The 15,421-nt window shown below is 40.2% G+C and overlaps 1 protein-coding gene across 2 annotated transcripts in view; it reads right to left on the bottom strand.

The window, feature by feature from the left end:
* Positions 1-8,057: 8,057 nt before the first annotated feature.
* ppil4 (peptidylprolyl isomerase (cyclophilin)-like 4) overlaps positions 8,058-15,421 on the bottom strand; it is a 13,130-nt gene continuing 5,766 nt past the window's right edge. The window contains exons 10-13 of one of the 2 annotated variants that reach the window (XM_010730031.3): positions 14,544-14,655; positions 14,277-14,373; positions 13,945-14,068; positions 8,058-8,488 (exon numbers count right to left, since the gene is read on the bottom strand). In XM_010730031.3, the coding sequence (XP_010728333.2) occupies positions 8,258-8,488; positions 13,945-14,068; positions 14,277-14,373; positions 14,544-14,655 (564 nt within the window). In that variant the 3' untranslated portion in view covers positions 8,058-8,257. Of the gene's footprint in view, positions 8,489-13,944; positions 14,069-14,122; positions 14,140-14,253; positions 14,374-14,543; positions 14,656-15,421 lie in introns of those variants that run through there. The other variant, XM_027284188.1, reaches the window with a different exon arrangement.

Raw genomic sequence — 15,421 nt, 5'->3', positions numbered from 1 at the left:
TGTCAGCACTAATCCATCCATCTAACAGGAGTGCCATGTCATGATGCTGATTAAAAAAAAAAAAAAGCATCATTATGACACACGTGAGTTTTGGACTTGTGCAGTGCAGTTTTATCTAAAAACCAGTCAGTATCTGGTGACTACCATCTGCCTCATGCAGTGTGACACATAAAGTTGATGACTGGTGCATGTTGGCCCACTCCTCTTTAACCGCTGTATGAACGCCATCGAAGAAGAGGGTTTTCTTCCTAAAGATGGTCACGACGACTGCAGTCAGGTCAAGGCCCCATTGAGGATGACGAGCACTCAGATGTATCCTTGTAATCTTGAAACTAAATGTGGAAGTCCAGGGCTGGTGTAGTTGCATGTGGTCTGTGGTTGTGAGGCCAGATGGATGTACTTTTGAATTCTCAGACGTTGTAGACGTCTCATAGTATTGAAATGAACATTCAGCTCATAGGAAACAGCTCTGGTGACATTCCTGCAGTCAGCACACACAACTGTTTGAGCAATAAAACTGCCCTTTTTAGATCGTCCTTGTTCAAGGAACACCTGTGTCATAGTCATGCTGTTTAGTCATGGATTATCTTGGCAAAGAAGACATGTTCATGCACACATTTGAGAGAAATAAACCTTTTGTGAGCACAGAAGTCTTTACTTCCTTTACTTCATGAGAAATGGGAGCAAAAACAAAACTGTTTGTTCATTGTAGTCTTTCCAACTTGTCATTTTATCTTTGATATCTTTGGATGAAACTGACCTATAAAACATGTTTACAAAGACTTGTCTATTCAATGACATCATGAGGATGAGAAAAAGGAAACCGGAGTACAACATGAATACAACTAGTGACAGGAAAGGCAATACTCACAATGAAACAGCATTTGCTGCCGTTTGTCCTTTATCTAACCAGGATGTTGGACATGCAAAAAAAAAAAGGACCAATGGGCTCTCAGTGTGAGTGTGACACAGAGAAAGGCAGTTTGATCCATTGGGAGTGGCATGGCAACAGCGTGATGAAATTGCTGACTGGAATTTCTTATTTGTACAAGTACACAATGAGTAGGCAATTGAAGACAGGTAGAGTACAATGTTTTTCAGGCGGGGAAGTACAAGGAAATTAAGTGGTGTGTAACATGACACTGAACCAGACTATGGTAAAAACAATGAAATATTTTTATATTAATACTACATAGCAAATTATTTTAAACTAAATACATAACACATTTGAATTGAAAACATGTTTACAGCCTGGTACAAAAACAGTTTTGGTCTCTGTAGCTAATTTCCCCGTTCATGACAACTGTACTGAGGGTGAATTTATATACAACTCACCTGTTCAAATGATATTAAGGCTTAAAGTTATGTATAATTAATTATTTATTAATTAAACCATGTCAGGTCCACCAATCATGTCTTTTGATTTTGTGTCTGTCTTTTCATTATGTCTGCTGATTTTTAAAGGCAGAAGGGGCAGGGCTGCCAATATGGCGACCGCCAGAACCAACACACTTCATGCATACGCTGTCCATTCTTTATACTATCAGTGGTTTAGACCCTGTGTTACTCTGTTAGAAGAAGTTCATATTCTATTTAAAGAAAAGAAAGACAATAAATACCTGGAAGAGAACAGTGCAGACATCAGCACAAGATTTAAAAATGTTAGATAAGTAACTAGGTAAGCTAGGTAAGACAGTTTTGACTTTCCCAGCACTGGTCAGGATAATTGCAAAGATGAAATGCAACACTGCTCTCTCTACCTGCAGCTCCAGGGTTATTGTTCAAGACTGTCAGCGTACTCACGCAACTACCATTTAAACAGGAATGCATGTGATCTGCTTTACTCACACACACACACACACGCACACACGCACACACATACACACATTCCATCATAAGAATTTTACGCATTTAGCTGATACTCAAATACTGTATTACAGGAAATTTTTAATTGGTTTTGAAACCAGAAGATATTTATATGAAGTTATCCTTACTTACAAATGCTCGACATGACATGACATGACGTGACATGACATGACATGACATGACAGGCAGGATAACACAAAGATAACAAAAGGCAGCTGAGGAGTTCAGTTAAAAGACAAACTTAATCAAACAATTCAAGAAAAACTCCATGAGCAAAAGTCCAACGTCAGAAAAAATACAGAAGTGAGATTCACTATGAGCAAGTGGAACCTGACAAGTGGAAGAGGGAAAAGACCTAATTAACTAATTAAACAGAGATGACACACACAAAAACAGGTGGGAAAAGACACAAGGTAAGACTCTTTTAACATAAAGCAGGAAATACTGAGCAAAAGAAAGAACGTCTGCCTATGTAGACGATCAGGAAGGGCTCACGATGCTCCCAGTTATGTCGGTTCAGTGATTGGAAATATGGTTTGGCCAGCAATCCCTCCTCTTCGAGGGAAGGTCTCTAATCGGTCGCTAATTGCTAGCGCATCAGCACTATCATGCTAATGTTAACATGCTAATGCTAACCTATTAATGCTAACATGTTAATGCTAACATGCTAGCGCATGAGCGCTAGGTGCTCCTGTGTCTAAATAAACATGTTAAAAATGACTGTTTGAGGTGTGCTTTTGAATACAGACCCCCAGCAACAGCCCACTCGTCACTCTCAAAATTTCTGCAGGAATTTTCTAGTACTGAATTTTCTGAGCAGTGTCAGTAATATTGTATGGGGACGACGGGGCCAGAGTCAGGCACACTCAAAATTTCTTTTGAAATTTTCTAGTTTAGCACGTAGTTGTGTAGCAATAGATTGCAACCCCGACTGAATAGCCCTCACCTGACTCTCAGTCCTAATGTGAAGTAGAAACTATAGTTGTTTGTCCATTCTGGGCTACTGTAGAAACTTGGTGGTCCAACATGGTGTCACACAGAGTCGTGGAAGACGACTCATGGTCTCATTCTGAGGTAACAAAAACATAATAATTCTTATTGTCAAGTACTGAGATACACCTTGCGGTGCAACCTGGACACATCTTCAGTAATATAACCGGGGTCACGGGGTGTTTAGGGACACCAGACACCCTCATCTGGGTGACCCAGCCCCGACTTGTGTCCAGGTAGTGCACCACACCACACATCCCCCCTTTTCAACCAGAGCTACCGTGAAGCCTTTTCCGCAGCTTCCATGGTGTTCTTCATGGCTCTTCGTCTGTGCAGTCCGCAGATCCCAAGGACACGGGACACGATGTAGGGACTGGCCTGTGAAGCCCCTGCATCCCACTTCAATGGGCTCGCAGCGGGCCTTCCACCCATTCCCCCAACACAGCCACCAGGTCAGCACACTTTGTCTTCTTCCACGCTTCCTCCATCCGATCTTCCTAGGGGACAGTTAGCTCCAGTAGTACCACCTGCTTGCTTGCCCTGGACATCAAGAGTGATTAAACACTAATGAAAACATAGTTATGAATATTATATTCCACTTAAGCCATATTCTGTAAATAGAGCCTCCTAAATCTGACAGAGTGGACCTTTAAGTAAAACTTTGGGATTTAACAATGATCCAGTGGTGGTCCAGTCATTCTGCATAATGAGCACCTTTACTTTTAGACACACTTAATGTTTATAAAAATTCTGAATGCCTTGTGACAGAGTATTTTCACAGTGTTTGAAGTGTTTTTCACTGTAAGCGCCCATTCAGACAGGATCAGGGATTCCGGCAACTTGTATCAGGGTGGTCTGGTGGTGGTGGTGGGGGGGGGCTGAGGTGTCTATACATGCTGAACGTAACCGCTGTGAAACAATCAGGAACTAACTTTTTATTTGTCTGATCAACAGCTTTATCTATGTCTCTCAACCAAAGCATGCACTCTCCTTCTCTCTCTCTTTCTCTCTGTAAACTTCTTCGTGTCTCTATTTTGGTGTTTTTTGTGGCAACCCCTGTGCAAACACACGACCCCAACTGAAATTGAAAAACCTCAGTTTTTGCCGCGGCGCCTGATCCTGTCTGAACCCCCACTAACCGTCTCTCAGAGAGGAGGTCAGAAAGTCAGGACTCAAAGGACTCTTTGACATTATTCTCATGACTTCAAACAATGCAGTGTTGCTAAGGCGTAAAACCAAAAATTTTTTGGTCTTAGTTTGACATATGGTGCTTTTGGTTCCTTAAAACCAAATGTGACTGTGTGTATGTACACTGTGTAAAATGAGGAAGAGGTACAGCAGATAATTGCGACAGATGATTTGTTTCTATAACCAATATGCATCTGTACAATGAGCATGACTTTCCTACATGGTGAGTTTGGACCAGATGGTCCAGTTGGGTTTACATTTCCAGATATTTCACCAGAAAGTTACCTGGGTGATGTGGAAGCAGGGCGAATGAGGGAGTGATTGCAGTAGATGAGAACCAGCCGCTGCACAGAAATGCATTATTGAGAATACTGTTGCTTCTGTGTGTTATGAAAACTACAGTGTTCAAATCTATTCCAGTAAAATAAGACAGCAAAGTCTGAGTCAGACAAGACATTCACAAGACTGGAAAGCAGGACTTGCAGCAACTAAAACAAAAGTGAATCATCGTGCACTGAGAGGATGGGTCAGTGTTTCTCAGAAGTTTATCATTGTCACTTAAAGGGCCAGTACATCAGCTTAAGGAGGCTCTATTGCCAGAATATGTCAGAAATGTTGAAACATATTATGCATGTTTTGCTGTGTTTCCACAGTCCTGTGGACACTGGATTTAGTGGCATCTAATGGTGTATTTGCTGATTGCAACCCCCTTGCTTCAACTTATTTTACACCTTTGTCAGCTTATGTCCTCCTCTGTAAGTCGCTTTGGATAAAAGCGTCTGCTAAATGCAGTGTAATGTAATGTAATGTAACTTCTCCCTTCTTTATGACATGAGGAGAAACCAGTGGCTATGATACACATGAAAAACAGACAGGCCTATCTATGTTCTGTATTTATATCTATGACGGTATGGAGTAATTATGCATTATTTTCATCATATGCAACACCTTGACAAAAATGATCACACTCTCTTCACTTCACTTCATTTCAAATGAAACCTCACAAATCATCTGACGTCGGCTGCTTTCATTGATTAGTACTCATTAATTTTACAAGCATTTTATGAACCTATTTACAACGGCAATTTGCAGCTTTTTTTTCTTATGCTGTTTGTAGTTTATAGTTCATTCATTAATTTTCCATGACTGCTTATCCTTGGGCAGGAGCCAATCCCAGCTGACATTGTGCAAGAGGCGGTGCACAATGTCACCAGTTCATCACAGGCTGACACATACAGTAGAGACAAAGTCACACCTAAAGGCAATTTCAGAGTCACTAATTAATAACCTGCATGTCTTGTAAAATGTAATTAATCAAAATCTAATGTAAGATGTGACACCTGACAAATGCCTGATTTAATGAGCGAGTTAAAGTTTCATTTTGTGCTTTGTAGGCTCACATGGAGTATATTTCATTATTTATGTCATGCAAATAAAATACTGTAAAGTCTAGCTCTCTTCCCACAGTTAGCCATGAAGATTCAAATGGACTGAAGACCAGAAACAAATCCTGACACAAAGGTATGTTTGTTCATTCAAAAGGAAAGTCTATGACTACTACACAGTGTACAGTAAAGCTGTAATATATTCCTGTTAGTCCAAACACAGGGTCATGCACACATAGGTTCAATCATTCTTACGTGCCAATACTGATAACATGACACAGAAGACAACAATACATCCTTAAATCTTATGATAGAGAGAGGTTTGTGAGACATATCAGGATAGTTCAGTGTGTCAGAGTTCTGCCCCATGACACTCAAATGAATTCAAATATTACCTTTTTTTTTTTGCTCTGTGATTTTACAAACGTAAAGATAACAGTGAGGTTTGCAAACACCGTAGGCAGGCTGGGGAAGTCTCTGCTGGTGGTTCCACCCGGGGGAGTGAAGCTGTGCAACCCTTTTTTTCCACGCTGCTCGGTGCAGTCACCTTTCAGTTTTGTTTTTTTTAATTACAGGATCGGTCTTGAGTTTTTTCAGCTTCTCTCTGAAGACTTGTTTCCATCACCGCACACACTCAACCCTGCAACCTGCCACAAAACAACTGTGTTTTCGGGAAACTCAAAACATTGTGTGGTGGCTATATATGACATCATTAAAGAGTTAGTTTGAGTTATCTGAAGCGAGGTCATACGAGGTACTTGTTCGTAGTCAGTGTTTTTTCCTCGAGCAGACAGCAGGGGTTAAAGTGGGATTTGGCAGGTGGGGGAACACTAAGATGTAACCAGTGTAACCCTCCAGGCTGTGAGGGGCGTGGGGTGGGGGTGCGTCCTCCCACATCAGTTTCCTGCTGAGAACTTGCTGCTTTTATCTATTTTATATCAAATTATATTGAATGTTTTAGTGGTTTTAGACGGTCGGACAAAATAAGTCATTTGAAGACTGCATGGAGCCCAGAAACTGACTAATATAGTAAGAGATTATCAGACAAGATAAACTAAATGATATAAATAATACTGTTTGTTGGATATTTACTACTGTACTTCTGTGAACAGGGCAGCAACAAAAGGCTAAGTCTAAAGAAGGTCCATTTATTTAGATAGTCCACTTACAGATATATATGTATTTGTAACATTTCAGCAGCTTATTAGTTGCGATTTGACATATGACACCACTGTGGCTCAGGTTTAGTCAGGTTAGAGGACAAAAACAGCTTAGTTTGAGTATGTTCATTAGATAGCCTGTTACATCTACAGACAAAGAAGAAATGTTACAAATACTGACAGGAAACTGTTAGTTAGTTCGAACTAACATGTTAGAACATCAAAATCACACAAAACCTCAAATTAATTAATAAAGACAGCAGTGAAAGCCAGCACCTTCCTGTGTACTGCAGGGTAAAATTAACGTTTTTGTCAATGGTTTGGTGCCTTTGAAGAGAGCAAAGATAGATATAAACCAGTGGTTCTCAAACTGTAGTACAAGTTCTGTACCGCTGGTGTTAAGCACACATACATTTAGAAACATTTAATATCAACAATGCCACAATAATTTGAATGAAATCACTTAAACTATGAGATCCTGTAATATTTTGTTTCATATCCTGCTCCATAGTCATGTCACATTCATGCAGGGAGCGTGTAGCATGCATATGTCCGTGATTAGTGACGAACCAAAATGTGACGGGGAGATAGTGAGTGGAGGTAAAATGAAAAAACTATCAGAAAGAGAAGTGTGCATCAGGAATAACCCTTTTTTTACCTAAGTTGCTCTAACCCTAGCCCTGAATAGGGTCAGCCTGCTTTTGACGTCTGGTGGTACACTGTAAAAAGTAGTAGTAAAGAGAATCAGTGATATAAACCCTTCAGTTTCCTGTTAAGAGCTGTCTGACAGTGAGCTGAAAATATTCTAAATGTAGCACACACTCAGGTTTGTCTTTTTTAGTAAACTGAGATAAATATTTCATTTTATTGTTACATGTTAACTTAATATTGAAATGTGTGGTTGAAATATTTGCATATTTTGTCTGTTGTGAAAACAAAGTTTACTTCTCCTGTCTTTGTCTTGCATAATGTTCTCATGTAACTGCGCCTGGCATATTTGTGTGTTTGGATTACAACCAACAAACAACTGACATATTTAACATTTTTAAAATAATCTTTCCCAGACGGTGCTTTCACCAGTAGTTTAAAGTTCAGATCATGAATGCCTGCTATAGCATTTTTATCTTATTGGCTCACAAATAAAACATTCATCTAACACTTGTCTTGAATTGCTTGTTTGCTTTCACTTTGTGCTGTGAGGTGCTCTGTGAGGTGGGTGTGGGTGGAGGGAGACACCAGTGAATTCCCTCAGAGGAAATCCACCCCACAATGTTCCATGAGCATATTTGATGAAAACCCCACCTGTTACCAAACTAAAGTAATAGGTGACATATTAATCATCAACAGAATTGTTCTAAATTAGTGTGTGAGAGGAGGAGGGGGAGGAAGGTGCAGAGGAAGTAAACTAAGTCTGTTGTGGAATTCAAGTTAAATAAATATTTGGTGAAAGATCATACAAATGTCACAATTTGGGGAATTTGAAACCTTTTTAATATACATATAAAAACTTCTCAAACATGTCTGTTCTTGGAGACAATGTGACAGAGCTGATCATCAAATGATTTTAAAGGAAGTTTAGCTCGTGAATGTTTAAATGTCATATAACTCATGCTGAATAAAGGTCATGACTCCACTCTGCTGTCACAAAAAGATCCATCTTCCCTCCTCTCATCTGTATCTACTCCTGTCTTTATCCTTGGACTTCTTGGAGGAGTGGCTCTGGCTCCGGCTCCGGCTCCTGTCTCTGTGGCCTTTATCGCGGCTCTCTTTCCCATGTTTGCCCCGGGACTTGCTGTGTTTGTGGTCTCTGTCTCGGTCTCTGTCTCTGGAGCGGGAACCTGAGCGGGATCGAGAGCGCTGGCGTGCCATCTTCCTATCTCGCCGACTATCATCGTTGTCCTGGAAATATCAGAGAAGATTAGAGACATGAGACAGAGTAAAGACTGTTAATGAGAAAGACAAATCTGTAAAAAATAGGCATGTAAGGTTGTGTTTAAGACTGTAGCTTGACTCCTTTGGTGTTACACTTTAGTTCTCCATCACCTAACATTTAACTGATTAAAAACAACACGAGAGCTGTGGAATGTTTTGAGAAAGTATTGTCAAACATCACTGTTGTTCAGAAGACATTTTCAAATAAGTCGGTGAGATTTATTATAATTAGGATACAATAACAAAAGTACGTAATTCGTAGTCTTTATAGGACAGTGTAATAACAGTGGGCAGAGGATTTCTCTGCTGTGGCTGTGGGTGCCCACACTAACCACAGCATCTGTTTAGAGACTGAAGCAGTGCAAGGGCATGAAACAGGGATCAGCACTTCCTGGAAATACTTACTTTCTGGAAACAATGCATCTTCAGTGGAAACCTCAAAGTGCACTTCTAGGTATAACTAAAAAGAGTAACTGAACACCACCACCCATTTTTGAACAATCAACCCTTTCTCATCAGTGTCATCTGCTCCTTCTTTGGCCTTTTTCACAGCAGAAAACAGGTTTTTATTATTTAATAACAAAATTAAGCTGCTTTGTTTTTAGGTTCGACATATTGTACCGGCTGGCTTACTTGAGTCAAGTTTCGATATGAATGTTGAACAAATTTTAACCTCATTTCCGGGAAAATAACTGAGTTAATGTGAATCTCTAACCTTTGCTGTCTCGTGTGAATATCAGACATTGGTACGCAGCAAGATGATGGAATGAAAAGAGCAACTGTCAAACTTCAATGAAAACAATACAGAAAACAGACCTTTCTTTTGTTTCATGTGTTAATATGATTAAGATTACGGTCTCCTCTCGCTCCACACAGAGTTGCTGCTTTCATATATGGATATTTGGTCTCTTTAGTGGAGCTGAAGCTTTGGTCATGTTTAAGTCACATGCTGATCATGATTTATCAGCCAGGTCTAGGCACTTACAGACACCATGTCATGGCTTACTGGGACATCTGATATACTTATCTGCCATAAGTAACACCTGTACTTTGCCTGCTGTGACCAGTCTAAATGTCAGCTCCATGATGATCAAGAGAACTGCAGCGTTAGCCATTCACCATGAAATTAAGCAGATCTTTGGCATATTCTTCTGTAATGTGAGGCCTAATGTGGTTTCACGTGACAAAAGGCAGTAGAGATAAAGGATTCTTAGACTGAAATCAAAAACAAAATAAATACTGGTAAAGCAGGAAGAACGAGGAGGCACATAGAACAAACATGCTGAGCTGGCTGACTCATTATTGTGGCACTAACATAGTAAATTGTACATGATGCTGGTTACAGTTTCCTGAGGTTTTTTTTAAAACTTATACATGCTGACATTGTACATAGATACATCTATTGTTTCATCAATTCATCATGTCTTCAAATTTTCTTCTATTTTATTGCTGCACCACATTCTTCTTTTTATTATTCCAACTCCTTAAGAATGAAGTGTTTGCAGACAGTCACGTTGTGTGTGTCATGTAGTGTGTCACTGAACCTCTTGTATTTGAAGTAGCCTGTTGCATGTTTGCAGTCACACCTTTCTTCTATCACTTAAATAACATATTGTCTGCCATGTGTGTAGGGTAGATGACAACAAGGATACTCAAAATATCAAAGGTCGATATAAACAGCCTGGATAAGACTTGAGCGACATCAGGCCACCAGTCAGGAAACACCTTGCATGCAAACACAATAAAACAGACAGGGACAGAGGAAGTGGCGGCAAACCCACTGCTGACAGGAACCACCAAAGCCCTTCCTCAATTATCAGGACTCGGACCGGATACCATTATCATTGAGAGGGTGGAACATATCGGAAATGTAATTGATGATATCTTTACAGAATTACACAAATATCTGAATTTAATATGAGAATTTGGGCAATATACCTGAAAAGATTTCTCCAATAAGGGCTCGATATCCAAAATTATTCATGTAGGAGATTTTGGAAAATGCAATTGCAACTGCATCGCCTCACAGCATTAAAGTTCCTGGTTTAAACCTTGGCTTTCTGTGTGGAGTTTGCATGTTCTCCCTCTGTCTGTGTGGGTTCTCTCTGGGTACTCCAGCTTCCTCCCACAGTCCAAAGACATGACCATAACAATTTAATTGATGACTCTAAACTGGCCATAGGTGTGAATGTGAGTTTGAATGGTTGTTTGTCTCTATGTGACCTGTGATGAACTGGCAAATTGTCAGCCTCTCGTCCAAAGTCAGCTGGGATAGGCTCTGGATGTTTATTACATTTGAGACACAATGTGCATTTACAGACTATGGCTGTCACGATATCACATTTTCCACTGACATTTGTGTCAAAGAATATTGTAATAATTATGTCGTCTTGTGAAGATGATCTGGCAAAAAACAATCATGAACTCTCTCTCTGATACTCAGGGTGTTGTGCTGGATGTGGTCGTTATCAAATCAAATCAATTTTATTTGTATAGCCTAAAGTACATTTGCCTCAGAGGGCTTTACAATCTGTACAGGGAGTGACACCCTCTGTCCTTAGACCCTCGGTTCGAGTGAGGAAAAACTTGCCCACAAAAAACCTTTAACAGGGAAAAAAGGTGGAAGAAACCTCAGGAAGAGCCACAGGGGAGGGATCCCTCTCCCAGGGCGTACAGACGTGCAATAGATGTCATGTGTACAGGACAAATTAACACAAACATAATGTTATGTCCCCAGTTTGACATTTGTTGTAGGTCACAGATCTTTTTGTCCCCCTCGTTGTTTCCAGTCTACATCTGTCCTAGGACATATCAAATGAAATGCAAAAAGGGTGCAGTACAGCAGAAGGTGGAGTGTGTGTGTGTGTGTTTGCATGTCTGGATGCATGCAGGGACCTGTTCAGAGAGTTATCAGGAACAGCTCTTTTTTACTTCCGTGACCAGGTATGAGAGAGTTACTCAAGATAATAAGTATGCTGATAAATCTGATAAAATCATAACTATTACTTGCCCTCAACAGGCATTGAACTGCATTATGATACAGCAAGTTTGGAAACAGCTGTAAAACCTGATATATATTTAGACTGTTTTTCTACCATCGACCTTCATCAAATAAACAATAATTTCTTCATCCAAGCCGTCAACCTGTCTCTTAGACCCCATCCCAATCAGGCTGCTCAAGGATGTTTTACCTCTAGTTAGTCCTTCTTTATTGATATGATTAATCTGTCTTTATTATCAGGATATGTACCACAGTCCTTTAAGGTAGCTGTAATTAAACCTCTTCTTAAAAAGCCCACTCTAGACCCAGAGGTCTTAGCCAACTACACACCGATATCAAACCTTCCCTTTCTGTCTAAGATACTTGAGAAAGCTGTAGCTAATCAGCTGTGTGACTTTCTCCATAACAATAGTCTATTTGAGGATTTTCAGTCAGGATTTAGAGTGCATCATAGCACAGAGGCCACATTAGTCAAAGTTACAAATGACCTCCTAATGGCATCAGACCATTAGGAGGTCAGGACTCATATCTGTACTTGTCCTGTTAGGTCTTAGTGCTGCATTTGACACCATTGATCATCAATTTTTTTTACAGAGACTGGAACATCAAACTGGCATCAAAGGAACCGCCCTAAGCTGGTTTAAGACGTATTTCTTAGATCGATCTCAGTTTGTTCACGTCAATGATGAATCCTCCATGCATACCAAAGTTTGTCATGGCCTCCAGCTCCACCGTAAAGAATCTTGGAGTTGTTTTTGACCAGAATTTGTCTTTTAACGTCCACATAAACCAAATTTTGAGGACTGCATTCTTCTACTTACGTAACATCGCCAAAATCAGACGCATCATGTCTCAAGCTGATGCAGAAAAACTAGTCCACGCATTTGTTACTTCTAAGCTGGACTATTGTAACTCTTTGTTATCAGGCTGCTCTAATAAGTCTCTTAGGACTTTGCAGTTAATTCAGAATGCTGCTGCACGTGTTCTGACAGGAACCAAGATCAGAGATCACATCTCTCCCATTTTGGCTTTCTTGCACTGCTACCTGTTAAATCTAGAATAAAATTTAAAATTCTTCCCCTTACATACAAAGCTCTACATGGTCAGGCACCATCATATCTAAAAGAGCTCATAGTACCTTACTCCCCCTCTAGAACACTGCGCTCTCAGGACACTGGGTTCCTTGTGGTTCCTATAGTTTCCAAAAGTAGATTAGGAGCCTGAGCTTTTAGGTATCAAGCTCCTTTTCTGTGGAACAAACTACCATTCTAGGTTCGGACAGGCAGACATGGTCAACCCCTTTAAAAGTAGACTTAAGACTTTCCTTTTTGATAGAGCTTATAGTTAGGGATCTGTCTCTTTCAGGGTTATGCCTAGTCAGGCACGGTACTGGTTGAAGATGAAGTCTTCTTTCTTTCTCCCTCTCTCTTCCACCTTTTTTCCCTGCTAAAAGGGTTTTTTGTGGGCAAGTTTTTCCTCACTTGAACCAAGGGTCTGAGGACAGAGGATGTCACTCCCTGTACATATTGTAAAGCCCTCCGAGGCAAATGTACTTTGCCTTTGTACTTTACTGGGCTATACAATTAAAATGATTTTTATTTGATAACCTGCTGCTGTGTGTGCCGCCTCTAACAATGCGACTCAACGTGCCACCAACAAAACAGTTTGTTGGTGGCACGTCGTTCCCTGTTGTAGTTTCTTCCTTACGTCAATTTGAACATTATTTCCTGATTCTAGTGCTCACTTGTTTTCTAAATGCTTTCATCACGGACAGGGAAAGCCCTTAAATGGAATACGGCTCCTCCCGAGGCATTTCCTTCAAGCACTTTTTTAATACGTATGTCAGCTTGGTTTGGCTTGATTTGGTACGTCAGCTATTTGTAACTATTACAACAGAGATACCTGACTGAAGGTGTGTCTTTAACTGCTGATGCGCTTGCCTGGAGTCGACGTTTCTAAGTAGCACCCTAGTAGCGCTGTTTAACAGTTATGCTCAGCATATTCAACTGTTGTAGGATCTACTTCTGTGTGTGTCGCAATGGCAGCGGGCTGAATGATGATGAAACCCATCTGAGCTCATCTCAACCCGCTTGACTGACATTCGATTACCAAGGAACCTATAGCAGGTCACAAAATAAACACACACTGATTTACAGCACATACTTTAGCCATGGCTCATTAGAGGTGAAAGTGTCAATCAGAATCCAGATAATTTGTATCATTCATCATTTGTATACTCTGAAAGGTCAGAATAAACTGTGGGGTTTTCTTTTTTTTAACCTATGACGCAGCAGAAAAGAAAATGCATAGTAATGTACTCTGTCCTGATAATGATCACAACACAACATCACAATATTGTCGTGTTGGGCTGAGGCATTTTAAAAGTGTATGGAACATGTGAAAGGTGTGACAGAGAAGATACCTTGTGCTTTTTGGACTTCCTGTTGTCCTCGTCATCTGAATGATGGTGATGCCTCTTGTCCTTGTGTTTCTTCTGATGACTTGTTGCCACCTCTTCCTCCTCAATTAGCAGGTCGTACTTTGAACTTTCGGGAAAGTTATGGAAATCTCCAGGAAGTTGAAAAAGTCAATGCTCAAAAATTTGCCAAATCAAACTCTGGAAAAAAAAACAAAAAAACATGGAATGTCCACCACAACAGAGGCTGCACAGTTAAATACTGCAGGCTGATATGTTATGACATGAAGTTGGAAAACTGGAAAATTAAATTACAGGCTATTAACACATAAGGATACTCTTGTTTAGGCTTCACTTGATCCTTGAGAGCCAGTTTGGATCGGCTCTCCACGTCCTTCTCGTAGGCTTTAAAGTCATCTTTAGTATATTTCCCACCTAGAAAACAGACAGGCCATTGTAAGATCTCTGCTTAGAAAAACATTGTACAAGTTATTCAAGGTGAGGAGGACAATAACACTAAATATAGAAACATGGTTTACATTGGCACAGCCATCAGAACAAACAGAGAAATATTTCAAACATGCACACCACACAGGCTTTAATACCTTTCCCTTTCCATTTGATCTTCGCAACTGACTGGCTGAAGTCTACGTGAATGCGTCGATCATCAATGAGCACATTGTCCATTTTGAAGTAGGCCTTTTCACAGTCTTCTTGCTGGAGACACAAAGCATAAAACCAATTTAACCAGCCACCTGTCACTCAAATTGGCCACACTCTTAATTACAAACAACATATGTGTGTGTGTGTGTGTGTGTGTGTGTGTGTGTGTGTGTGTGTGTGTGTATTGTAGGGTGTATGTATGTATGTATGTATATATATATATACACACACACACACACACACACACACACACACATACATACATACATACACACACATACACACATACATACATACATATGAACAAAAATGTCCAGCATGAAGTCAAAATTTAAACTTTCTCTTTGTTGTCATTCTCAACAGCCCAAGTGACAGCGAATGAACCCGCTCCAAAAACCTCCTTCACTTTTTATCTGCCATCAGATACCTGTGAACAAGCGAAGCCTTCACTGACTGTGTTTATAGAGGAGACATTTGATATGAAGTGCCAAACCAGTGCAATTTCAACACACTGATGGGAAGGCCTCTTTGCCTAATCTCACACTGTGTGCCTGATAAGCAAAACCATTGTTAAACTACTTGCTCATAGACTGATTTTACAAAACTGGAAGCAAGCTCGACCCCCGACTCACTCTGCCCTTTTGAAAGATGTTATGCAGCATCTACTGTTAAATTTTTTTTATTCTCATTGAGAGGGTGTGAAGACAAATTCCATCAAATCTGGCACCTCTTTATAGATTACTTCGACAGAAGTAATCCAACACTTCCCGCAATTTATCCTGATGTTAATATGAAGACAGCACTGAGTAGATATCCTCCT

Source organism: Larimichthys crocea, chromosome XI, assembly GCF_000972845.2.
Source record: "Larimichthys crocea isolate SSNF chromosome XI, L_crocea_2.0, whole genome shotgun sequence".
Lineage (NCBI taxonomy): Eukaryota > Metazoa > Chordata > Actinopteri > Sciaenidae > Larimichthys > Larimichthys crocea.
The sequence above is the reverse complement of the archived record's forward strand: the minus strand, read 5'-3'. Positions and strand labels throughout refer to the sequence as shown.